The 26,827-nt window shown below is 35.8% G+C and overlaps 2 protein-coding genes across 10 annotated transcripts in view; both read right to left on the reverse strand.

Annotated features, from left to right (window-relative positions):
* Positions 1–26,827, reverse strand: part of LOC131689408 (neurocalcin homolog) — a 490,006-nt gene that overhangs the window by 47,522 nt on the left and 415,657 nt on the right. The window lies entirely within an intron of this gene.
* Positions 3,819–26,827, reverse strand: part of LOC131689409 (neuronal calcium sensor 2) — a 303,694-nt gene continuing 280,685 nt past the window's right edge. For all 7 annotated transcript variants that reach the window (XM_058974478.1, XM_058974473.1, XM_058974477.1 and 4 more), the window contains one exon: positions 3,819–7,681. In XM_058974478.1, the coding sequence (XP_058830461.1) occupies positions 7,505–7,681 (177 nt within the window). In that variant the 3' untranslated portion in view covers positions 3,819–7,504. The remainder of the gene's footprint in view (positions 7,682–26,827) is intronic.

The raw sequence follows: 26,827 nt of genomic DNA on the forward strand, positions 1-26,827 counted from the left end.
TTAAACTTTTTAACGGTTCGAGATAGAGGTCGACTGTCTTAGATGAAGTTGTAGAACAACAAATTTTAGAAAAAATAGCTGAAGACACGCAAGCTCTATCTTTTATACTTCTATACTCGACAAATCCAACTGTAAGCTTTAAGGGGGTTGGTTAAAAAACGATGTTTTTCTATAGCTTTTGTAGTTTTTCTTTTACAAAAAAGTACCCTTTGGACAACTTGAAGATAATTTTAGGGCACATATTTTTTTGAATTCACCAGCTACTAAACTTTTTTCGTTTCAAAGTTATGAGAACTTTTACGTAAAAAATTTAACTTTTCAAATAACATTATCTTCGATTAGGGCACTAAACAATAAATACCGCCATTTGATATATCATGTTTTATAGTATAGGTCACCAAAAAATGAAAACAAAAGGGATATTTTTGTATATCTTGCAAAATTCACTGAAAAAATTGTTCATTTTTAGTAAAAAGTATATGGGTCAACCACGCGAAGTGGTCAAAAAAAGATGCAAACTTGAAATCGACCTTCACGGATTTGAACCAAATTTGGTGGAATTGTTCATCTAGGGCTAATATATTAAAATCCAAATTTTTGTGTCAATTGAACCACCCCTCGGGTCATGGCAGCACCCCCTGTTTTGACAAATTGGCAAAACTCTTGATTTTCTTTTGATCATATCTCCGGTTCTATTGACTCCAGAATCAAACTGCCAGATGATTTTTGAAGAAAATTATTCAAGGAGTTTAGAAAAAATATTAATTTTTGGCGGCAGTGTTGCCAACTATGCGATTTTTTCAGTTAAATATTAAAAATTAATTTTTCTCTCAATACATATATTTTAATTTTGAAAATTCTAATACCATCGTATTCCTCAGACATTAAGAAACACTTATAATCTCAATATAATTTGTTATATATTGTATCGAGAGAAAAATTAATTTTTAATATTTAACTGAAAAATCGCAATCTGGAGTAAATAGAACCGGAGATATGATCAAAAGAAAATCAAGGGCTTTGGCAATTTGTCAAAACGGGGGCTCCCATGACCCGAGGGGTGGTTCAATTGACACAAAAATTTGGATTTTAATATATTAGCCCTAGATGAACAATTCCACCAAATTTGGTTCAAATCCGTGAAGGTCGATTACACGTGCCTTGATCACTTCGCGTGGAATGACCCATATATAACTTTAAAACTAAAAAAGTTAGAGGTTCAGTATATAAAGTCGAACTGTTTACCTTCACAATATCTGAAAGTATTTCTAATGTCATCTTAATGAAAAATCAAAAGGATTTTTTTTGGTAAATTTCTTGTAAAATGCAAAATATAAGACATAGAGCTTCAGTGTCTTGGATAAAGTTTTTTAAAATGAGATTTTCTTCAATTTTTGAAAGGCTTCTAAACTCTATCTCGAACTATAAGAAAGGTAATTTTCTGATTTTAATTAATTCAGAACAACCCTACCCACTATTTAAAATAATAGAAAAATCGTGTATGGCGCAAAACTTTATCGTGAAAACGAAGCTATATGTTTTACATTGTCCAGCGCGAAAGTAATTTAAACATACTATCAAGGGTCAATTCATGAACAACCAAAGTTTGAATATACTTTTAGAGGTTTTATTTTTTTCTATCATGTTCTTTAGATGTTTTTCGGAGTTTCTGAAGACGAACATTTTATTCCAATACATTAAAACTCTGGTGTATATTACTCAAAAGATATAAGTAGAGTAGAATCGCGTCAAATACGTATGGGAGTACAGTAGGTACAGGACATTATTTTTTCTATGTTATTGCAAAGGTCGCTCATGTTGCGTGAATTAGATACACGATAGAGAACAGCGTTGACGACTGTCATTTCGGCTATTACCGTGGATCAGCTGCATTAGTCACGGCGTCGTTTATGTTTTCGCACAGTACTGTACTCCTCAGTACACTACATTTAATCAATGTAAAAAAAATGTCAAGTGAATTTTTCTCATGTAAAAATTAATGCTGAATACGAGTTTTGTGTTGGTTTTTCAATATTTTTAGTTTTGAAAAATATGGACATCAACTTAAAACATATGCTTGGGGGCACGATAGGTCAGCCGTTTGGGGACACTATAGGTCACTACTATAATGTAAATTTGAATTATTTGGACAGTAAAATTGTGTGTAAAACCTTCAAAACGAAGTGAAGAGGACATAAAGAACGCAATTGCATCTGTACAAGATAGCACCAGTATTCGATCAGCCTCTAAACAATTCAAGTTTCCGTTCGAAACATTACGTGTTCGTGTGAAAGGGAAGTGCTCGTCATCAATGACAGCGTGTCAGATAGTTAACAATATAATAATTTCAGGTGTGGTTGAAGTAGATAATCGAAAAAAATGATCGAAAAAGAGAAGGAAAAGGGATCCAAAAAAAATGCTCCAAAGCTCAAACGCGATCGTCGCACAGCTAGGCAACCACGTTAGCCAAAATGTACACCTTCAATTCCACACTCTGGCGACGACGAGGATACCGAAGAAGTCATTTCCAAGTACAAAAACAGGCGCAGCAGCTGAATAAACATGTTTTTTCAACATTTTCTTCGGGGTTTCATGATTTTTCAAATCATTTGCAACTTTCTTATTTCCTTACCTGAATGACATCAATGGATTGGATTTATTATTTGGGTTATAAATTTTTAAATAACCTGCATACTGTATTCATACTCTTCGAATAAAAGCTGATTTTCTAAGTGCGACCATTGTTTTATAGGTGTAAAAATATCGTCGCAGGAGCTTATCAAAAAAACTGACCTATCTGACTCCACTCTACTCTACTTATAATATCAAAAATAATTTTGTGAAATCAATTCTGTGAAATTTTAAAAAAATATCGTCTGTGCTATTTTTTGCTCAATTATACCTCGACCTCATATGTAGTTGAATTATCTTTTGTTTTCCCCAATGAGTGATATAGGTATTCCAAAAAACCCCATTTTTGGCGAAAATAACTTTTCAACGATAATAATTAAATATGTGGTGCCATGAAACAAATTATATGCCTTAAAACAATCTTAAATTAAAGACTACTTCAGTTTTGAATCAATACCGGAAAAGTTATTTGCATAAAACAGTTTTTCTAACCAACACCCTAATCTTTGATTTTAAATTTGTTATGAGCTGAAAAATATGATAGATGTCTTACATGTCTTCGACAAATTTTTCTAAACCTTGTCGTTCTACATCTTCACTGAATGTCGTATGGCTCTATCCAGCATGATTAAAAAGTTAAATTTTGAACCTTGGTAAAGTTAGATCCACCCTAACTGTTGGTTTAATAAAAAGAAGGGGCTCACAAACTACGAAAACTTTTCCAAAAACCTAGTAAGGCTATGTGGTTTAGTTCTAGCAAAAACTCAAAATTCCTACTAAATTTGCATTCATGGCATTGGCATTCAATTAGACACAAACGATGCAAAACTAGATTATTTGTTCTAAGTATATTCCCGTCTATGATCAATAAATCATCACCAATAAACGAAATAAAATAAGAAATTGACCCTGAAAACTAATATTTTTATGTAATTGATTAAAATCATGAAGAACTACACAAAAAGCTTCACAATTCAGTTTAATTGTAATTAATTACAAACTGTAAATCAATTCACTTTTTAGACAACTTTTGCGACCATCTAACGAATTCAGTGCTCCAATTACCCTTGGAATCAATTCCCATACTTTTAAGGTTTTGTCCGACATCGGAATGAACTCGAACCACCATGCGGTTGCGAAAAGAAGAAGGTATCGGTGACATCGAAAGAAAGCAAACTTGTCAGCGGTTATTATTTTCCTTGTCACTTTGTATTGACTACATGTATTTATTGTTTCTTCTCGTAAGCCATAAACAGCCAGAATTGTATTTTTTTTTCTTTCTCAAAGGACTTGGTTTTAACATTAATTTGATTTTTATGTGTGTTGTTTGTTTTTCTCATTTCTTCAAAGGTATGTTCATTTTTTTTGGTGTTTTCTCCACATTTTTATTATGGTTATAAAGCGCGGGATTTTCAAAAATTCGTTATCATTGTTTTGCGATTGTTCTCTGAGAAGTAATTTTAATAAAACAAAAGGGAGGAATATTGTGTGTGTTTTTTCATAGGTTTTCTTCTCGTTCTTAGCTAGTCTAGTAGTATATAGGCTATATTAACATTCACTTTCTTGAAAAGAGAGAAAGAGTTGCAGGTCATGCTCATTAAATGAAGTTTTTTTTCCTGTGTTTGATAGCTGTCAGTTTGCGTTCTAGTTAGCATTGAGTTGCTTTGCTTAGAGTTTTCTATAAATTCTTAAATATTAAACTTTTCTTTCATTTCTGCTTTACTGGTTTGTGCTAACACATGTTAAAGTTTGTTTTGTGCAAAAATGGATTTGTGTTTCACATTTAGTAGCTATGTGGTATGTTTTTACGTTTTTTTTTAAATATATAAACAGTGAGAGATTTGCCTTAAACCTGGTTTCCCTTCGCTTAAATTAATAACAGTAGTTCGAGAGTTTGTTAGAAAAGTGGTCTTGCTTCTGTCACAAGAAAAAAGTGTCCAAAAACGAACCGAATCCGAAAAGTTGCTAAACTAGAAAATTGTACACGCTTTACGGTAACAGTAAATTGGATTTTCAAAGGTATAAAAATATTTACAAAAATACATCTGCTTAGTGCTGGAAAATATACACATAGTTGCGAAAGAATTACCGATTACGAATATTGGACGAATGATTAAACCTAGAGAGATGATGCTAGGTACGGGCGAAGCGGTGTGCGTGAGAGGGGAGCAAGGAAAATTGCAATTATATCCGATTCCGCTGTTCTTTTTTCATCCTGATGAATTCAGTAAAAAAGAAAATCCCACGGGAAAGATAATAGGATTAGCATATCTCTTCGATGCAAATCGAAATTGTAACAATATAGTAACAGCAGCAGCACAAAGCGAATTTCCAGTTCTTCAAACCCCGGTTTGGAATCACCCCGAGCATTTCCTGCGTCATAATTCAGCATGCTTTTGATGGAATCGTACTGCGGATGATTGTTTCAATCTATTTCGTGCTGCACTGAAGAGACACAAAAAACAACAATCAACGATTGAGCTGCGCGGTTGCCAGAGCAGTTTTAAGGGGAGCTTCAAATGGCGGAATCGAAAAACCGCCACCCATCGCTAATCGAAGCGAAATGGTGCCTCCTACCTTTCGCACTGACCGTGCAAGCAGGGGGGATGGGAGGATTGATTCAGCTTTTGGCTTTCAGCTGACCACCGTCAGTTTGAAGTCCGCTATCATTGGATTACATTTATGCAGCATCAGGAAACTGCCCGATCAAAAGTACGGGCGGTGGTGGTCCGGGGAAAGGAGCTTTCAATTTAATTTATGGAAAATGCAATATTCCTGATTGGCGAAATTGCCGGGTGGAAGAGGAAACGGTTTTTTTTCGGTGCCTAAAAACACCCCCAAGAAACACGATGGAAAATAGAACTGTTCGGAGGGTGGATGAAATTTGGGAATAATTAAAGATATTGTTGGTTTTTCAATTTAGTGAAATAAAAGGCATTTTAAGCGATTTCATGCTACGGACAATGGAAAAATTTACTTCTGATTTCTCGCTTCAATCTTGCCACATATGGTGAGTACGACGTTTCCTTCCGATCAGCCTCGCCCGTCATCGTCCACAGACACACAGATTTCAACCCCAACATCGTACAGTAAATTTTCCCAGCGACCTAAATCAACTCCCCGAGAGAAAACAAAATCCTCTATTCTGCAACAGGAATATAAATCAATCGGTGATTTATGCGGCGTCGTTTCCTTTGTGAAATAGAAACGATGACAGTTTAGAGCCCCAAAGAGAAACAAACGAAAATATATGGTCCGGAAAAACACCATATCGTTACATGACGCCATTATAGGGTTAAATTTTTCGTCGGCAGAGGGCGCCACGATTGCCAGTGGGACACCAGCTGATGCTTTGTCTTACTTTGGTTTAACAAAAGAAAATGGCGATTAATCAATCGGAACTTGAATCATCTAGATGGATGCAGAAAATTGACAGTTTGTGATCCCGAAAGTACTGTTACTTCAATCTGTGAACCGAATGATCGGTGAATTGATGGTTCAATAAAAAAAAGCTTTATGAGCGTACTCAGCTGATCCAAAGAGTAAAAGAGATTACATTCTCGTTCCTCCCCACACACACACATCACTCCACCGCAGACCCTAGTCAAGCGATTTTGACGGGCGATACACCGAGAACCAAGTACACCCGGGTAAAGCTTTACTTTCCTACATATACTTATGACACCTACAGAAAATATATCGATAAACTTTCATGCCTACACTTTGCATAATTTGGTTCGTTTCGGTTGCTTATGACGCAAAGACGTGGAATGCAGTCACCCTTCTATACCTTCTTTTACAATATACTAATACTTTTCTGTTTTACGAGGAAAAGGGAAAGCAAGACTGAGAAAGTATAGTCCTAGTGTAAATGCGATCCGAATGTGAAAAAAGTTTTAACTTACTTACCAAACTTCGCCTTTCCGTTGTGCCTTTCGACGTGGAATAATATTTTTTTACTCAATCTTACCTCATCGGGTTATCCTCCCACCTGTAACTACTTAGGCGCATCACGTGGTTATTGAAGCAATGATGACCGTCGGTGCTCATTCCGATACTGGTTGAACTTTCCTTTGACACTAAACTAACCCTGATTCTCTCGCCTATCATGAACATTCGGGGGAAAAAGATTTGATAACACTTTCGCCTCTTTGCTTAACTAATCGAATGATTATCATATTTAATTCTGGTTTGTGTCACTCCCCCCTCGCTTTTCCGCGCTACATCAGTGTGCACACACACACTTCGCAATGCGAATAACGACGTTTAATCTATTGCTGGTTTCTTTTGTTGTGATGCTTCGGTAACAAAAATAACGAATTACCTATTTTATTTGTTTTCATTACAATCTGTTTTGCTTTCTTGTTCTGGTGCAATACTCGGTGTGTTGATGAAAAATTACGATTAGTTTTATATCAATATCATCAAATTTTCGCTTAATTATGAGTACTCGTCTCTCCTGCCTCTGGTCTCGGACTAGCAAAGCTCCTTTCGTACAAATGGTTCGTTTTGCCTGACAGCGGGTTAGCTGCTCTTGGCTACATTTTTGGTTTGTGTTTTCATATGAAAGTTGTAATTAACTTACTTAACGCGAAAATTCCCTAATGGTTGGTTTAGCTCTGTTCCTTTGTTTTTTTCTGCCAAATTGAATATGAGATTTCCCACCCTACCGATCCTGGCAATGTTTATGTTTCTGACTTCTTTGCGTAGGCGTGCGGCGATTCGCTTACTTGACTTATGCTGTGGCCCACACAAAAGAAAAACAACTGCATGCTTTCTCTCTGGCTCCGATAAATGTTGCTCTGTTTTTACTTAAATCTTACGAATATCTAGCGTAGCTACTGGTTGTTGTTTAAATGTATGGTTTTTAAGCTTAAGGTGCCAACATTTTCGACAGCTCCTCGTCCTGCAGGCAGCCCTTGAGGAACTCGTCCTGCGTCAATTGGCCATCGTTATTCTCGTCCATCTTGGCGAAAATGTTTTTCGCACGCTCCTCCGCCGAATCCGCCGGTTTGTTCGATGAGCACGCTCCCAGCATATCGTATATCGCCTGGAAAGAGGGGGTGTGAGAAATAAGAAATATTGGTTAGCGATGCTTTTTGGGGTTTAGTAGACTATCTGTAAATAATCAGACTAGTAAATATTTGTAGAAGGGCCTGGTATCAAAACAAAACATTAGTCGTCTCGCTGAGTAATCGTATATAATTCTATAAGAAAAACCAAAATAATGAACACTTGGAAAAATATTTCGACATATGCGATAAACTAAATATGGCCATAGATTCTGCACTTGCGGATTATAACTCAAAAACGGAACAGCAGATCAAATCTTGTCCAAAGAATTTTTTCAACTACGTCAAAACTAAATTAAAATCAGGCAATTTCTTATCAACAATGCACTTGGATGACAAAGTACATGATAGCTCGGAAGAAATCTGCTACCTATTTGCAACATTCTTCCAAGAAATATATACGACTCTTTCTGAACAAGACCGTGATCGTGATTATATCTCTTTTCTTATCGATTTTCCTATGGATATTAGTGTCAATCATGTCATAGTGGAAGACATTTTCAATGATCTAAAACATTTAGATGCTTCAAAAGGTTCTGGCCCTGATGGTATCCCACTATTATTTATGAAAAACCTAGCAACCAAGTCAACTGCCCCATTGCTCTGGCTGTTTAATATGTCTTTGCAATCTGGACAGGTCCCTAAAATATGGAAAAAATCTTTTTAGTGCCTATATATAAATCTGGCAAAAAATCTGACGTACGTAATTAACGTGGGATAGCCATAAAAATATTTCTTCAAATAAAAAACAGAATTTCCAACCTCCAGCATGGCTTCTTCAAAGGTCGTTCGACCTCAACAAACTTACTAGAATTTATAAACTATTCACTGATTGCAATGGATAACGGAAACTACGTGGTGGTACTTTATACAGACTTTAGTAAAGCATTTGATCGCATTGACATCCCAATGTTACTTTATAAATTGACAAAGATCGCCATTGAGCCTGGGCTACTTACATGGTTAGAATCATATCTCTCCGATCGTCAGCAAATAATTAAATTTAAAGGGAAGCAAACTAATCCAATTAAAGTCACCTCAGGAGTTCCACAAGGCTCTCGTTTAGGCCCTCTATTGTTTATTTTATATACGTGAACGATATCTCCTTCATTCTCAAAAAACTAAAAATATTAATTTAAGCGGACGATATGAAACTTTATTTGGAGATAAGAGATGCCGAGGATATTAATACATTTCAAAACGAAATACAAATTTTCCACATGTGGTGTCAAAAAAGCCTCTTACAATTGAACGTGAAAAAATGTAATTCAATAACCTTTAGTCGAAAACGAAACAAACACCGAATGTTGAGATTACCCTAGGAAATCAGACTGTAGTAAAATCTGAAAGAATTATGGATTTAGGAGTTATATTAGATTTTAAGCTAAATTTATTGATTTTTATTGATCATTATAATACAATTATACACAAAGCTAACAACGTTTATAAAACGCTTTAGCTATCATTTTGAAGATCTTTCTACAATAAAAACATTATATATTGCATATGTAGAACGAATAGAATCGGTACAAAAACAGTTTTTATTATATGCCCTTCGTAAATTAGGATGCAGGGCCGTCGAGAGCCGCGCCGGGCCCCCAGGACTAAAATTACTGGCGGGCCCTACTATATATGACTGCTCATTTGAATAGCCATTAGGTAAATTGTACCTTTCAAATCAAACTAAATTTTATATAACTAATTTATTTGACACGCTTTAATGCGTCAGCGTGTGTCTTTTATTAATTTGATAGATGAAAAAAAAAACAAAAAAAAAACGAATATTAGTGGTTGTCCATCAGAACCATTTCAATTGGAGCCCTTTTTCGCGACGGGAGCTGACGTACACGTCAATATCGTCATAATTTATTCAGCCTTGATAATCGTTTATGTTGCCATCGTTAGTACTGCCTTGGTTCCTTTCTTGTTGTTTCCTGTTGATTTTGAGGTACTGGATGCAGCTATTGCAGATGTCATTATGACCTGAAACGATTTTCCTTAGTGGTTCTGCCGTCTGATCACAGAAGTGATACGTAATAAATAATTCTTTAAATATGCAAAGAGTTGTCTGTTTAGTTGTACCGCATTGTTTGTCATTTTTCCAGGATCACGTAGGAAGGAATTTTTACAACAAAAATATCATTGAGGATGTCTGAGTCGTAGTTTCTCCATGTATCCACTTTAACTTCTCAGAATTACAACATTGACTTCTCAATGGCAATATTGCATCTATACGATGCTAGAGAATGTAGCCATACCTCGATTTTTCCATGGTCCAAAACCCAGGGGTTTTCGATTCGAGCGCTATTAACTACATTACATTTTCAACATCAATAATTGTTCCATACCATGAATATTCGAGCTAATACGACCAGACCTAAAGTCGACGATCACCGTATTTATAAGCAGTACCATATTTTGCTGCTACTGATAATTTATGTTGATCGATTCCCATGAGGAGAATAAACGATTCCTTATTTCTTCAGACAATGCACAAAAGATAAAAGTAACTGTTTTTGTCGTTCGCTTTACGCTGGTTCGGCAGAAACATAAAAAGTAGTCCAGATTTACTTTGCCGAAAACAGTAACTGCCAAGGATTTTTCATATGAATCCTGTTATGATTTTAAGACAGAAGAGGTAAATTTACCTCAGAAATTTATGTTTGAGGTAACACAAAAAACCTGTTATGGTCACGATTGTAGCTTTTCTCGCAGTACTAGAAATTGTTCAAGATTTGCCTTCCGATTCTCATTACTATCCTCCTGAAATCCTTACAATTGTCCAACTGCATGGACAAGGCGTTCAAGATAGTTGATGAATTTCAACAGTTTTCAGTATTATTTCAAGATAACGCAGATATATCAAAATTTCAACTTTTACGGTTATTTAAAACTGTCCATGACAGCATTGTTCCAGTGAAATAGAATCCGACTAACTAGGATAACATCAGTTCTACAATTAACGGCACGGCAATAGTTATTAACTTTCCGTGTTTCTGTTGGCAAATCTTTCCCAAATCAAAAGTTGTGGCTGTTTGAAAACGTAGTAGTTTATAAACAAAATGGGAATGAAGGGGTTAACAATTTCAGTCACTTTTAAGCAATTATAGCATTAATTAAATAATTTCCTAGATTGAAAATAAATTAATTAATTGATATTTTGTGTGAAACAAGCACATGTTATTTGAATAAAAGGGATTTATTTATTGATTAAATCAAACCATTTAATTTACATCAAAGACTCAATTTATTATATTCTGATTGGCCCTATTTCTCTTGATGTACTATATAGTAACAAAATATATTTTGTAAGCATATATTTTGAGCATTCAAACTAGTAATATTGTGCTCACCACAAAACATCTTTTTGGAGGATATGACTATACCCTTTATTTTAACTAAAGAAACATATCAAGAAGTTAGCAATATACACAAAATTAGTTCAAGCTTCACGATTTGTTTTCAATGAGGAAAATAAAATATAATATTACAATTAATTATTATTTTTTTGTTTTTTTTTCGTATGAGTATCTTTATTTTTTACAATCTCTACCCACATCTTTTATTTTCAGTTAAAAATGCGGGCCCACAAAATTGACCCGGGTCCCAAGGCAGTTGCCCCCCTGATCCCCCCCCCCCTCTCGTCCGGCCTGTTAGGATGGACAGCATTCCCTCTGCCATCTTATGAAGCACGCTGCTTGCTTATCAATCTTCAAACATTAAAGGAGCGTCGCGAATTTGCAATGCTTTCATTCATTAATAATATCGTTTCGCATGGTATCGATTCAGCTGGAATTTTTATCCAAATTGAACTTTTATGCACCCTCACGACAGCTACAAAATGGAAGTATATTTTCAATAACTCCTTTTCGCACAAACTATACAAAATATAGCCCCATAAATCGAATGTTGACTATTTATAATCACTATTTCGACTCAATTGATTTTACAATGTCTAAACTGAAGCTAAAACTATATTTTATACACAAAAGAAATTCTAACGCGTAAGAGAATGATTCTGTAGAAGCCGAAATGTCTTCATTTATACTAAATTCACGGAATAAACACATTAGTAATTAAGGAAAACTGTAGTCTACATCGATTGACGAAATAAATAAAATAATCAAAAATAAAATAATCAAAATAATTCATTATGTATGTATAAGCTGGAGTTTTTCAGGCATATTTCAAAAAGAACCAAGAGTGGCATTGCGCAACTCGAAACGAAAGTTTGATTGTATGCAAGCTTGTATAAAAAAGTTGATTCGAAATGGTTCCCTGATGTCGCCCCAGATATGCCATGAAACAAGAGCTAAAAATTAAAAACCTCCGCGTTCATATCAGTGAAAAAATAACAACGAGGTTAACACACCAAATGAGTCGCAACAAAGTGTAGTTCTTAGTTGACACTCCTTCGCCGAACAGAACACAAGTTAGTTATCCTTGCTAGCGATGGTGCATTCATTTGTTTCACAGTGAAGGTTATAAAGGTGCTTTTTGCTTATCCTATATCAAACATGCTGATGGAGTTGCTATTTACGCCAAAGAATCGACTGAATTCACGTTCACGAAGCGATTGATAATAATTGGTTCATGGGTATATCAGTTAAAAGAAGCATGCAGATGGGAAACTGTGCAGTAGTATTCCATTCCGCTAGTTTGTACCATTGACGGGTTTTAGAAATTTTAGGAAACTGGTGGGAGATTTTCGTTGATTTAAGGAGGAGGGGGGCTAAGGGATTCAACGCAAAAAAAAAAAACAATTTCTTCGTGAACTTACAGATACATTCGATGTAAAAATAGCTAACCCCTACGTTGAGTTTTCAAGATACGAATTGTAACTCTGTAATGGGATTTTGGTAAACAGCGTAATTTTTGTTTTCTTTCCGGACATTACATTGAACCTTATCAAGTGAATAACGTTGTTTGTAATAGCTCTAACAGTTTTCTCATATCTACTGGTCGCTAGCAGCTGGACACGAACAACTATGTTATATTTTATAAAAAATTATTTTATGGAACAAAAATAAATCCACTGGCAACGCAGATCCAATGCCATCATTGAAATGACAAGTGCTGCGTTTGAGATGCACTTCCCCCGGTTTCCAGACGAATACCTGTAATTATTGTAACTATGTATGTATGAATCTAATTGTGAGTCATGTGGTATGGTATGCGTGGAAGATGTGAGTTTTAGCGTTTGAGTCCAGGGGTGGGTGTTCACTAATTGCGCAATAGTGTGATCGCGAAGGGATCGAGCGTTTGTAAGTTAACGTGTTTGTCACTTGCGCTAGCGTGTATGTAACTTCGGGTGCATAAGTTTGATTTTATAATCGTGGGGCCATTCGCATATTCGTGTGTATTCTTGAACGATCGCGCGCGGACCATGAATCTCATGCTTAATTTTTAGTGTATGGTAGAGATGCTACCAGGAAGTCAGTTTCCCCATATCACTAGAGTTCCCGATCATGTCGTCACTCATTTAGACCTTAGCCAAATATTCTGGCTCATTTTATTAAATAAAACGAACAATAGCCATTCTTTTTACATTTCTTATAAAAGAAATGTATAGAATTCGCTCAACCTTTCAAGATGTTTTCCGAGGCCCGGAGGACCGAGTCTTATATACCACTCGACTCAGCTCGACGATTTGGGACAATGTCTGTGTGTGTGTGTATGTAACGGACAAATTATCATTCGTGTTTCTCAGCAATGGCTGAACCGATCTTATCCAAATCAATTTTAAATGAAAGAACTAAAAAACAGTAAGAACGCTATTAATTTGTTTTTGATTCTGATGTTCATTTTCCAATATATGAATGTTTGAATGCGTAAAAATGGCGTTTTTGCAGTTTTTTTGAATAATCTGCTGAATATAGATAAACAATTTATATGTTTTTAGATAGCTTTAACGAATACCTTTCGAACAAGCTATAGATTGTTGAAATCGGACTATTATCAAAAGAGATATTTAACATTAAATGCGGACGAAAGATTTTTATCATTTCCCATTGCCAGAAATATGACCAAAAACATGTAATCTATTTTTAACGCCAAAACGGCTTATTTTAGATCAATAGGATCTTCGGAGAATTTTATGGAGGCAATATGCCCTTTCTTTTGGTATTGTGCTTTTGCTGATTAATCCCCCTATGAGTGAGATATTTTCACAAATTTTCGTGGAAGTGATTATATCGAAATGATGCCTTCAGCAAATTTGTATCTCTTACTTTTGCGAATAACTTTACTGAAGACTTCAAATATCTATTTTGAATACTTTAAAAGTTATGGCTTGTTGTTTGTCCTTTTGTCGCCTATTTATTGTTCAATATAGTAATAATCCATTGAAATAAGCCACACATTATTACGATAAAACGAATTTTGTATTTCATTTTTCTATCTACAAACAAGAAATAATCACCGAACACTTCCAAGTTCTCAAACGATATAATATTCGAAGAGAGTGATAAGAGTTATAAGAAATGTCTCATCACACTGTTAGGTGGATTAAAAGCGTTTTTTTGTTAGGAGAAACTTTACCACTGCGACCAATATTCAGGTTATCTTTTATGGCATGTTACAAATTGCCCGAATCCAATGTAGTTGGAAGCGAGTTGTTTATCCACATGTGTCGTCCCAACCGGGTAATACTTTATTAATGTAGCTAAGGATCCGTTTGGGACAGGTATGCCATACCTCGTGAGGCGTCATAAGATGCCCTTCGAAGAAATAGTACTGCACAATAGCAGAGAATATGTTCCGAGCTCTCGGGCTCGTAGTTACAGAATCGACAAATGCCATCTTGACTTTTTCCATTTTCTTTTTTAGCTGATACTTAACAGGACAATGTCCCGTAAATAAACCTGTGATTATACGTAAATCTTTTCGTTTTAGATCTATTAGTTTTTTGGCTCTCTTTGCATCTGGATGTATGAATTTCTTAGCTTACCGGAACTTCTAGTTCGATGGCACAGCACCTAGAAATGCTTCTGGATCAACAAACATGTTTGATGAAATACACCTGGGCTAATTCGTCGGCCACTTCGTTACCATCGATTCCTTGGTAATTTGGTACCCAGAATATTATTACTTTATTTCGCGTTGCCAGCTGTTGTAAAGGTGTGATGCACTCCCAAACCAGTTTGTACAATAGTCATAGACGGAAAAAATTGTCCCCAAAATAGTGAATATTATATGCCATGAATTCTGGAACAATCACATTTTTACGTTGCGTAAACAGGACCATGAAGGGGGTATGGCAAATTCTGACATGTTGTGACATATGGGGGAGGGGGAGCAAGCTAGATCGTTACGTAGAATGTTTTTACTGAAGAAAAAAATATGAATGACCCTATTATGGGTCAGAATGCGAACAATGAGCCACCCTATATACGACAGATAAAAACACAGCTTTCAATGTTGAGAGCTCAAACGCAAAAACTGATTTCCAATTTTTTTGTAATCTCGAACAATTTATTAAGAACTGAGCTTTAGTTCGCTAAAGTAAACTGCAGGGCAATTTTAATTTTTCACAGAGAAGTGACTAGAGTACTTCGAATTCGTCACGATTGTCCTGAATTATCTTCTATTGCCCAATCTGGTGAGCCCCCTAAAATGCTTCTGAACAACTACAAATAAACAATTTCCGTACTTTTCCTCCACTTTCCAAATCAATCGTAGATTTTTTTTTTTATTCAAATCGTTTATTTGATAAGGCACGTTGCGTTAGCTTAAAGGTGCCAATTTTGTTTTGTTTTACATTTTAAATTGCTTAAAACTAGGGGATTACATATTGATTTTTTTAAAATGAAACTAATGCGATTTTATAGCTATCTTATATATCTACACAAGGGGATAATATTGTTTTCGTAAGATTAGGGGGTCATTTAGTTTTTGTGGCAATATGGTTTGACATTTTTATCAGTGAGATTATTGGAGCAAATAATGTTTAATTAAGGGGGACAATTTTTACGACTAACTTAAAACTAGGCATAACTAGAGGGCATGATTGAATTTTGTAAAGATTCGTAATTATAGTTATTTTTGTGGGTAGTAGAGTTGGGCAATTTCAACGAGATTATATAATATAATAGTTAAAACTAGAAGAGACAAGAAGAGCTAAATGCTTCGTGATGATATTGGGGGGGGGGGGGGGGTAGGGGTGTTACTTCTGGGTATAAGAGTCAGGGGAGGGAGGGTAGACAAAGATGGCAGGGAGAGAAAATTATTTCAGTTTCAGGCATCGTGAGATCAACGGATGGATTACAAACTCGAGTGGCCTTCATCAGGGGAATCATGTACTGGGACGCCGGGTGGTCCTCCTCAAGATGGCAGGGGTTTTTCCAGACGATTTCGTAGTACGGCTCAGATGTGGATCGGCTACATTTCGAGTTAAGCGTGTTATGTTCGTGCCGTAGGTCCCGTGTTTGTTGGCTCATTCGATACAGATGGTTTGATACAGGTGGAAGAGCGTTCTGAGAATGATAAGGAGATAACAAGGGGCAGTTAGACTTGTATATTGATGGTTTTCACAAAGGTGTATATAAGAGACATATAGAGAACATCGCGGCTTGCCAGCACATCTCGAACCGGGACGTTGGTTACCAATCGTAGATATTCATTCATTCATTTAAATTTCCGATCACTTCTCTGCCAGCCACTCACGTATAAACACCAACTGCTTCCGATTGGCAGAACATCAATAAGCCATATGTTACCGGCCAACTACCGGATAAATCCTATCTCCATAAATCATCACATATCGGCCGTTTACGAACCATTTTCATTCGAGCACATACACACTTATATAGCCAAATGCATGCACAATTGACTCCCCCGTGCGCAGTGGCGAGTACCACTTCCACAAACCTGCCGGAATCCGCAAACAATAATTGATTACCCAAACGTGTGGCAGTTTGATTTTTTTTATGGAAAAGCAAACGTATTTAGTATGCAGCCAATACGAATAATGAAAGGAGTATGATGAGGAAAATATTGGGCCGAAGGAAGCGTTTTCTTTCTGTTTCATAGCTGATGTATTGAATAAGAAATTCACCGGTAGCGCCAATAATAGATTATTGACGGCGATAGGTAACGTAACAAAATTGGTGATTTTGTTCATTTACAAAAAAATGCTTTCAACGTAGTATTAAATTGTATAATTATTTTTAAAAGTTTGTTTTTCTTTTTCTTTTTTGTTTTTTAGTGTTTACGATTCTCCTCGTCAGTAACCAATACCAACTTAGTGCTAGTTGGATAAATTTAAACCAGCACCAAATTGGCTCCAGTTAGACACCAAAATCCAAAAAGTCACACGGCCTGCGTGAACACTTAAACGATTGGCTACTACGGAGATGGTTTCGGTTCAATATTCCTCATCAGCAAACACGAGCTTCTGCGCTCACTACCGACACATCACTCGGTACCAGCCAGTCGTTTAATCGTTCACGCAAGATGCGTGACTTTTTGGATGTTATTGTCTAACTTTTATGTTAGGTATTGTGTACTTATGCACAAAAAAATGTCTTTCGTCGTGCCCAAAAAAAAATTGTTTGGGAATTTTGCAATTATTTCGTGTTTTGGAAACAAGAATGAATTAATTCCATCTCCAAAGCATTCTGTGCTGATGATATTGCACAGTAGTTTGATCTGACCAGGACTATCAAATTTGTTTTATAATTAAAGTAAAAACAGATACAGTAAGAAAGACGTACAGACCGAATCGATGTTGCTATGTATCGTCTTGGCCATTTTTCAATCCCAATGAATACTAATCTAAAAACCTGTTTTAATCCACCTAGTGGTACAATTGTGCCTTTCACATTTGTCCAAACTACGATTCCATGGTTCATTATGTTCAATACATGTATATGTATACATGTATATTAAATATTCAGTACGATTTGCACATAGTACATACAAAAGATCGACAGCCACGATTTTGAGATACTACGTGTCGACACTGAAACATCGCTCGAAACCAGCGGCGAATCAAAGAGGAAGGTCCGTTAAGAAATTTTAAGATAGTTATTATTTTAAAGTAGCAATCCCTTACTGCATACTCTTACCTAAGCCTATACAAGCCAAAAAAATTTTGGCCGGGATTGGGTTGACGATTTTTAGAGCGATTGCATAACCTTTCTATATGAGAAAGGCAAAAATGTGCCAAAGTCAAAAAAGTCAATTTTCGTCAAATTTTTTTTCGAAATTAAATCAAATCTCAACGTTTCATGCATTTTAAAGTCATTTTTCTTTACTCCCCCCTTTGAGATTTTTTTTATTTCAGTTTATATGAGAATTTGCTGTGTGGTCGCACTCTTCAACCCGTAACTCCGGAACCAGAAGTCCAATCAACAAAAAATTCAATAGCAGCCGATGGGAAGGTTGTAACTTTCATTTGAGACGAAGTTTGTGAAAATCAGTCTAGCCATCTCTGAGAAACAGAGGTGACTTTTTTCCACATGCACACATACACACTCAGACATTTTTCGATCTCGACGAACTGAGTCGAGTGGCATATGACATTCGGCCCTCCGGGCCGGGATTACGTTGGTGATTTTTAAAGCGATTGCATAACCTTTCTATATGCGAAAGGCAAAAGGGAGATATGGTCGGTGAGTGCTCATTTTCTACAACGAAAGCTCATTTTTAGTTTTTAATGTCGACCTAAATGCAGGACTTTTATTTAAAAATCGTCTCAATATTGCTCTTGCGTACCCAATAGTTGTGAAAATGTGCTTAACTAGATGCGTTGACAACAATCACATCCAATCACGCACAATGAACATTTCGAGCAAAGACAACCAGCACAGTTTTGAGGTCGATTATTGTCACCAACCGATTCCACCTTCCCAACAAAAGTTTGCTTTCCTTGCAATCTTCTTTAGCTTAATAGAGCAATAATAGTAAGCCGTCAGCCAGGGTCAATCGTCATATGGATCGAACGAGAAAAACACAATCAGGCCGGAAACCGTCGTGTTTTGGTGTGGGAAAAAAAGTATAGAAAAAACTACACTTTCCCCATCAAGGCTTCAACAATAGTAGCCTTTTCCAGATACCAAACTCAAGTGGCAGTTTTGGCGAATCGATTTTATTTTATTATCATCGATTGATAAGGCACGGTATTCTTTTTTTGGGTCGGAAACGGTGCAGAATGTGCTTGTTTTTGTGTTGTGGGTGTGTGGTTAAATGGTTATTGTTTTGATCGCGGTCAGAGCGGGAAAATGTATCAGCTGTTCGCTATTGAAATGACCGAATAGCTACTATGGATGGTCATAAATCAAGGAAATGGACGTTGTTACTTCGTCGGATCGTATCGGCGAGCAGATAATGGTAGGTGATGAAAGTTGTTTTTATGCTTTATCCTTTTGCCTTCTCCTCTTACAATCGTTAGGTTTTCTAATGATTTGGTTATGCGGACTTTTACATTTCTATTACTTCTACCAGAACAGATCTTCCAAGGATATAGTCGTCTAAATTGTTTCTGGTCGGTAGATGAAACGATAAAAAAAAACAAGTAAAATTGTAAAAGTAAAATTGTTCTTTTAGACTCCAATCTTTCAAACTTTCTATTCCTTAAGGATTATATTTTTCTATTATTCCGATTTTCCATTCATTTTTATTATACAGTCTTTTAGAATTGTAGTCTTGGAGATTTTCAATTTCCCAGTCTACTAAGTTTCCAGTGTAATCGCTTCTAGCGCTCCACTTTTATAGTTTTTGAGAAATCTTTTCCGAGAAACCTTAAAGGGACATTCATATACCATCCATTTTTTTTTGGATACTGTAGCGAGGTAGAAGAGGTACAGGAATTTTCCGCACTTGTCCACGGAGGGGGAGGAGGGAGTCAAAAACGAAGGTTTTTTCGTCCACGTGGTATATGAACGGCCCCTAACCCTGTGTGGGCTTGGAAATCGAAGCTGCGTATAAGGCAATCGAATTTCTAGTAACACTATACCCATCCCTTTCGTGTATGCTTACCTAGGTAATCTACATCGTATTTTCAGTTTCCGTTATTCGTTGTTCTTTAATCATACCTTATTACCAATTTTCGATTTGAAATTTGAAGTTCGAAATTCTAAATTTTTAATTGAAATAGGACATTGGAAAATTGAAATTGGAAATCTTAAATTGAAAAATGGAAACTAGAAATTAGGAATTGGAAGGAATTCCAATTTTCCAATTTTCCAATTTTCCAATTTTCCAATTTTCCAATTTTCCAATTTTCCAATTTTCCAATTTTCCAATTTTCCAATTTTCCAATTTTCCAATTTTCCAATTTTCCAATTTTCCAATTTTCCAATTTTCCAATTTTCCAATTTTCCAATTTTCCAATTTTCCAATTTTCCAATTTTCCAATTTTCCAATTTTCCAATTTTCCAATTTTCCAATTTTCCAATTTTCCAATTTTCCAATTTTCCAATTTTCCAATTTTCCAATTTTCCAATTTTCCAATTTTCCAATTTTCCAATTTTCCAATTTTCCAATTTTCCAATTTTCCAATTTTCCAATTTTCCAATTTTCCAATTTTCCAATTTTCCAATTTTCCAATTTTCCAATTTTCCAATTTTCCAATTTTCCAATTTTTCCTAATTTTCCAATTTTCCAATTTTCCAATTTTCCAATTTTCCAATTTTCCAATTTTCCAATTTTCCAATTTTCCAATTTTCCAATTTTCCAATTTTCCAATTTTCCAATTTTCCAATTTTTCCTAATTTTCCAATTTTCAATTTCGATTTGTAAAAAAAGAAATTGGGAATGCTAAATCACAAATTTAAAAATTTGGAATTTGAAACTTGGAATTTAAAACCTGAGATTTGATATGTGAAATATGGAATTTAGAACTTGTTCTTCCATTTTTCGAATTTCCAGTTTCAAGTTGTTAATTGCAATTTTCGAATTTTAGGTTATAACTTTCAAGTTTCACGTGTTGACATTCGAAAGTTAAATTTCAATATTTTCGGTCGGTATGAAAGTTTTGCTTTCCTTGTTTCACCTCTTGTCTTATTTTCTTATTTACTTGTTCATTATTTAACTAATTAACTTGTTTACCTTTTTACTTAGTTGTATTGAATTTTTCTATTTTATATTTACTCTTCTTACTGTTCGTTTTTACTATTTACTTTTTACCTTTTACTTTTCTATTCACTTTGTACTCCTTGCTTTTCACTTTTAGCTTTTTGTACTATACTTCTTCTATCTTCTTAATTCTATCTTCTAACTTCTAACTTCTAACTTCTAACTTTTAACTTCTAATTTCTAACTTCTAACTTCTAACTTCTAATTTCTAACTTCTAACTTCTAACTTCTAACTTCTAACTTCTAACTTCTAACTTCTAACTTCTAACTTCTAACTTCTAACTTCTAACTTCTAACTTCTAACTTCTAACTTCTAACTTCTAACTTCTAACTTCTAACTTCTAACTTCTAACTTCTAACTTCTAACTTCTAACTTCTAACTTCTAACTTCTAACTTCTAACTTCTAACTTCTAACTTCTAACTTCTAACTTCTAACTTCTAACTTCTAACTTCTAACTTCTAACTTCTAACTTCTAACTTCTAACTTCTAACTTCTAACTTCTAACTTCTAACTTCTAACTTCTAACTTCTAACTTCTAACTTCTAACTTCTAACTTCTAACTTCTAACTTCTAACTTCTAACTTCTAACTTCTAACTTCTAACTTCTAACTTCTAACTTCTAACTTCTAACTTCTAACTTCTAACTTCTAACTTCTAACTTCTAACTTCTAACTTCTAACTTCTAACTTCTAACTTCTAACTTCTAACTTCTAACTTCTAACTTCTAACTTCTAACTTCTAACTTCTAACTTCTAACTTCTAACTTCTAACTTCTAACTTCTAACTTCTAACTTCTAACTTCTAACTTCTAACTTCTAACTTCTAACTTCTAACTTCTAACTTCTAACTTCTAACTTCTAACTTCTAACTTCTAACTTCTAACTTCTAACTTCTAACTTCTAACTTCTAACTTCTAACTTCTAACTTCTAACTTCTAACTTCTAACTTCTAACTTCTAACTTCTAACTTCCAACTTCTAGCTTCTATCTTTTAACTTCTAAATTCTAACTTCCAACTTGCAATTTCTTACATCTTACTTCTTACTTCTAGCGTCCTACTTCTAACTCCTTACTTACTTATTACTTCCTTCTTAGGACTTCGCACATTTTCTTCTGCATACTCTTTATTCCTGATTTCCATCCGTTTTCCATCTTCTAGTGTCATACAGAAGTCATATTCCTTCACAGTCCGTAGTTTTACTTTCAATGTATCTGTGAAGCACGCCTAGCTTACCGGAAACCGAGTCCATCGAACACAGCAGCCGCCCATTACCGGCGCCACATGACTCTCCTCTTGTCGATATTAATTAAACCAAATGTGAACCAGGCCATAACGGTTTCGATCCATGTTCGTGCGTTCGCTAGCTTTCGACAGTTAGTGAGGGGAAGAAATATAGTATGACTCGATTGGATATTTATTTGCACATTCATCCACTAATTTGATTCGTTCTTTCACCAGCAAGCCATCAGACTTCCAGTTGGTAACGCCAAATGAGGTACTTTCATGCAGCGAAGTTCGTTCAGTGGAAGAGTGTGGAACTGACTTTAATGGGCTTAAGTAGGCGGCATCATAATAAATGACAGCTTCTGGGTGTAACAGTTCTTTCACGAAAAATTTACTTCGTTTGAAACATAAGTAATGTGTAAACTGATTTAAGTTTTTGTGTGAGTATATAGCCTTTTCTATAAAAGAAATCCTATACATCATAAGATATGTGACTTTTGACATTGTCCTACGGAAAGTAGATCGTAAAATTAATGCAATGGGTGAAATGATGCAAAAAATTTATCTCGGTGTTACCTTCTGAACTTTTGCCACACTCACTAATCATTATACCATCTTTAAGCTATAAAGTGTCAGAAACAACACATGGTTATCGTATTGGTAACAATAATATGTCTTTGGAATATAGCGTGAGATCGTCAAAAACTTCAAAGACTACTCGCATATGAAAGGATCGATGTATTTAGTGAGATTTTTTTTAACTTAATGGGGAATCCGTTATTTTGGAAACGTGACGAATCTGAATTTCTAGCGCAGCTGGAATTATTTGAGTTCAGACAATTTGACGCAATATTGACTTTTGCGCTCACGAATGAAAGTGTTTATATACAAAACTCTGTCAAAGAACTGATAAAATCCCTACCGTACCATTTGTTTCCCAAGAAATAGCACAGGAACCTTCCATTCTTGCTTATTTAGCAGAACCCCATCAACCACAGCCTTTTGTGTGTCTTCGAGAAAAAAACATTTAACAACGATGAAAATTTATGACAGATTTTCTTTTTAAGCCATGACTCCACAATATGAGCAAACCAACGTATATAATTAAGATATATAACGATAATAAATCAACGCCGATGTTCGCCTGCCGGATCGCTTTGCACCTTGCCTTGCCTTGCCGATGAAATGTTTTATGCAACCGCTCCCGCAGAGATAGGCGCTGGAAATTCTGTTTAACAGCTGATATAAGTAACCTTGATTCCCACAGCTGCAGAATTTAAACAAACCTTCAACTTTCGCCGTTTATACAATTATCACCAATAGTGCACTGCATAATTTTGTTGGCCCAGCCCCATCCCGTGGCACAGCAGCAGGAATCGCCCTGAATCTGGCATAGGGTGATGAGCCTATTTTCACCATACTAAGCAAGGTGCCTCACTAATTCGGTAATTTCTTGCCTTACAATCAATGGAATGCGTAAAAATTGACATGAACCACTTTGATTCGTTGTTAAGAACCAATATAATAACACAAATGCGTTGAAAACAGTAAAATTCTCGTGTTTGAGCACAATGGAAACTCGAATCGAGTGCCCCTATTGTTGCGCTACCATTTGACTCAATGCGTTGAACAAAGATGGCAGACACTGCTCTAACCAACGGCTTCAAATGGGTAGGGTGATAATAGAAACATGGTGCAAATAGGCTCATCACCCTACATCGCGCAAACCGACAATCGTATCTTGTTGGCAGGAGAACTACACGCACTTACTTCCAATGGTTGCCAGCCAGCCAGCCAGCTAGTCTCGCAGCAGTTTGAGGGTCAGCCGAGGTCGTTCGTACTGCAAGTACGTTAAAATTTGCTGCTCCAGTTGCGAACTGGCTCCGCCAAGCAACCAACCACCGCACACGACAACCGGTTTAATAGGATTCGTGGCATACATGTACATTGGGCGTATGCGAAACCACGGACACGAACGAACGGCACGACACGGTGCCAGGCGACGCACTGTCTGGCGGCTAACATTACGGATTACTAGATGCAGGTCACGACAGGGAATGGAGAAAAAAAAACTTGCAGTATTTATTGGAACGGTTGCGTATGGAATAATTCATTCATTCCAGTGCGTTGAGAAAAAACTGTTCAGCAGTAATTATACAGTTAGCATAGCTGCATAGCTGGGTGAAACGGTGGAATGATACTATACAAAGCTCGAAGAGGACAACGTATCGATAAAAATGTGCTGCCGGGTTTTTTTCGGGCATGTATACTATGTTGCAATTATTCTAATTGCACATGACTTCATCGAGGTCAGATACGAATAATGAAGATAAACGTACAGCTAGAATAAAATGAATTGCAAAGAAAATTGTTTTTTGTTTTCATATGAGTTGACATAAATTTCAGCAACCCTTCTATCTCAAAATCATAATAACATTTTACACAATTTTTCTATAAAACACAATATCTCAAATCAGGCGAACCGGTCATCATCATCGTCATAGTGGCCGAAAGGTCTCTGAATCGTAGCTTGCAGGTAACTTGATCTCCGGCTGCTTTTCTTCGGATTTTTTGAACTCTCACCGCATCTTCCTGAATTGTAAACAGTAATTATAAACCTATGGACCATTCATAAATTACGTAACGTGTTCAGGGGTATGGTACGACAAGTTGTAACATATGGGGGAGGGGGAGTAAGCTAGATCGTTAGGTAACATATTTTTACGGAACAAAAAAAAATCGAAGAATTTGTTACGTAATAGGGGAGGGGGGAATAAAGAAATTTGTGACAATTTGTTACATGGGGGGAGGGGGAGTCAATTTTCGGCAATTTTCGAGTTACCTAATTTATGAATGGTCCCCTACCAAAATATTTCCGTTTCAAAGTTATGAGAACTTACAATGACGCTGGCGATATTTCTTATATCTTGCAGTATTCATTCAAAAAAGTATTTTTTTTTCCAAAAAGTGTTTATAACTTACTAACGCAATAAACTAGAGATTCGGTACTTCGAGAAAAACTGTTCTGCTTCACAATATCCAAAAGTGTCTCTAAAGCCATCTCAAAGAGAAATCAAAACAGCAAAAAATATTTAAATAAAACCATTTTTTATGAAACACAATTTTTTTTTAAAGTTCCTGTAAAATGAAGTACAAGCACAAGACATAGAGCTCTGGCGTCATCGACAAAGATTTTTTAGAAAAAAAAAACACTATCTTCAATTTTTGGAAGACTTCGAAACGCCATCTGGAACCATTGAAAAGTGAATTTTTAAATAGTGGATGAATTCACTATTTAAATTAATAAAAAAGTCTTGCACAGTAGGGGAACATGGGAAGACTTAACCATGCGCAGAATTCTATTCTATTTTTATGCTTGTTTCGGTCCCTTAAGGTAATTTAAAAAGTGTGGAATGAAAAATCCTTTCCTTATGGCAAATATTCCGTAATTAATAAATTTGCTTTAAATGATGTAATTTTTCATTCATTTTTCAATCTGTGCTATTGGGAATCTAAAACCCCAATTTTTGGCACTGTTCTATATTTTGGTAAAAACTATTTTTCTCCAATAAGGAGAAAATTGTTTAACCCAAAACCTATAACTAAATTAGTTACAGTATTTGCGATCCGACTTCGTCTCATCAGAATCCGACACAAACTTAGTAACAGGATTAAGCTAAGCGCAGGATTGACGCGTGCTTCAAAAACCCTGTTTTAATCCACCTAGTGGTGCAATTGTGCCTTTCTCATTTATCCAAATTATGATTTGGTTACGTTCAATATAACATTGTGAAAATGTCTATAACATTCTTATTATATTTGATAAGCATATATAAGTGCACGACGCTCACGAACCTGATAAGCAACATGTCGACGCTGACATACTTGAAACAAACAAAAATATAATATTTATGTAGCTTACTCAGCGTGAGTTCAATGTTGTCTTCGTGTTAACTTCATGGTGGAGAAGGGAAGGGGTATAATTAGTGGGAGGTGAAGGAAGTATCGGGTATCATCTAACTTATTTTAATATACGGGGTGGATGAAGGGAATGCAGGAGGGAGGTTGGTCTGAGCGGGGGGTGAGAGAAAGGGGGGGGGAGGAGTAGATGGAGGGCTCAACACCGAACTTCATATTTTACCTTCCATTTGAGACTAGTTTAGTGAAAATTGGTTCAGTCATCACCGAAGTCGCTTTAGATCTGAAATATGCCCGGAACCCAGGACTTCCGGAATTATCGATAGTGGACAATATATTCCAATAATCTTTGATTCGCCATCAGTGATCCAGGCATGCGAATCGAAGTAATTTGATGTTCATTTCAAAACATTTTAAACCTATGAGGTATTACGATTGTACCGGTTCATATGAGAAATTACTATGTGACCGCAACCACCAACCTGTAACTCCGGAACCAAAAGTCAGAACTGAGTGAAATTCAATAGAAGTCATTGGGGGTATTATATCTTTCATTTGAAATCAAGTTTGTCAAAATCGGTTAAGAGTTCCCTGGAAAATAGGTGTGACATTAGCTCGGGAACTTGGCGAGTTCCCCGGGGGCTTCAAGATACGTCATAGGTGACCAATGTGGTCAAAACTACTTTGATTGGTCATTAGTGATATAGATCCGCAAATCCAAGTAATGCTGAACGTATTTGAATATGTATTACATCATTCGGACATCATAGGGTTACCAGTTTATATGGGAATTTGCTTTCAATCCATAACTCCGGAACCGAAAGTCCGATCAACAAACTAAATTCAATAGCGTCTTATGGGAGCGTTATACCGTTCATTTGAAACTAAGTTTGTGTAAATCGT

Source organism: Topomyia yanbarensis, chromosome 3 (genome assembly GCF_030247195.1).
Source record: "Topomyia yanbarensis strain Yona2022 chromosome 3, ASM3024719v1, whole genome shotgun sequence".
Lineage (NCBI taxonomy): Eukaryota > Metazoa > Arthropoda > Insecta > Diptera > Culicidae > Topomyia > Topomyia yanbarensis.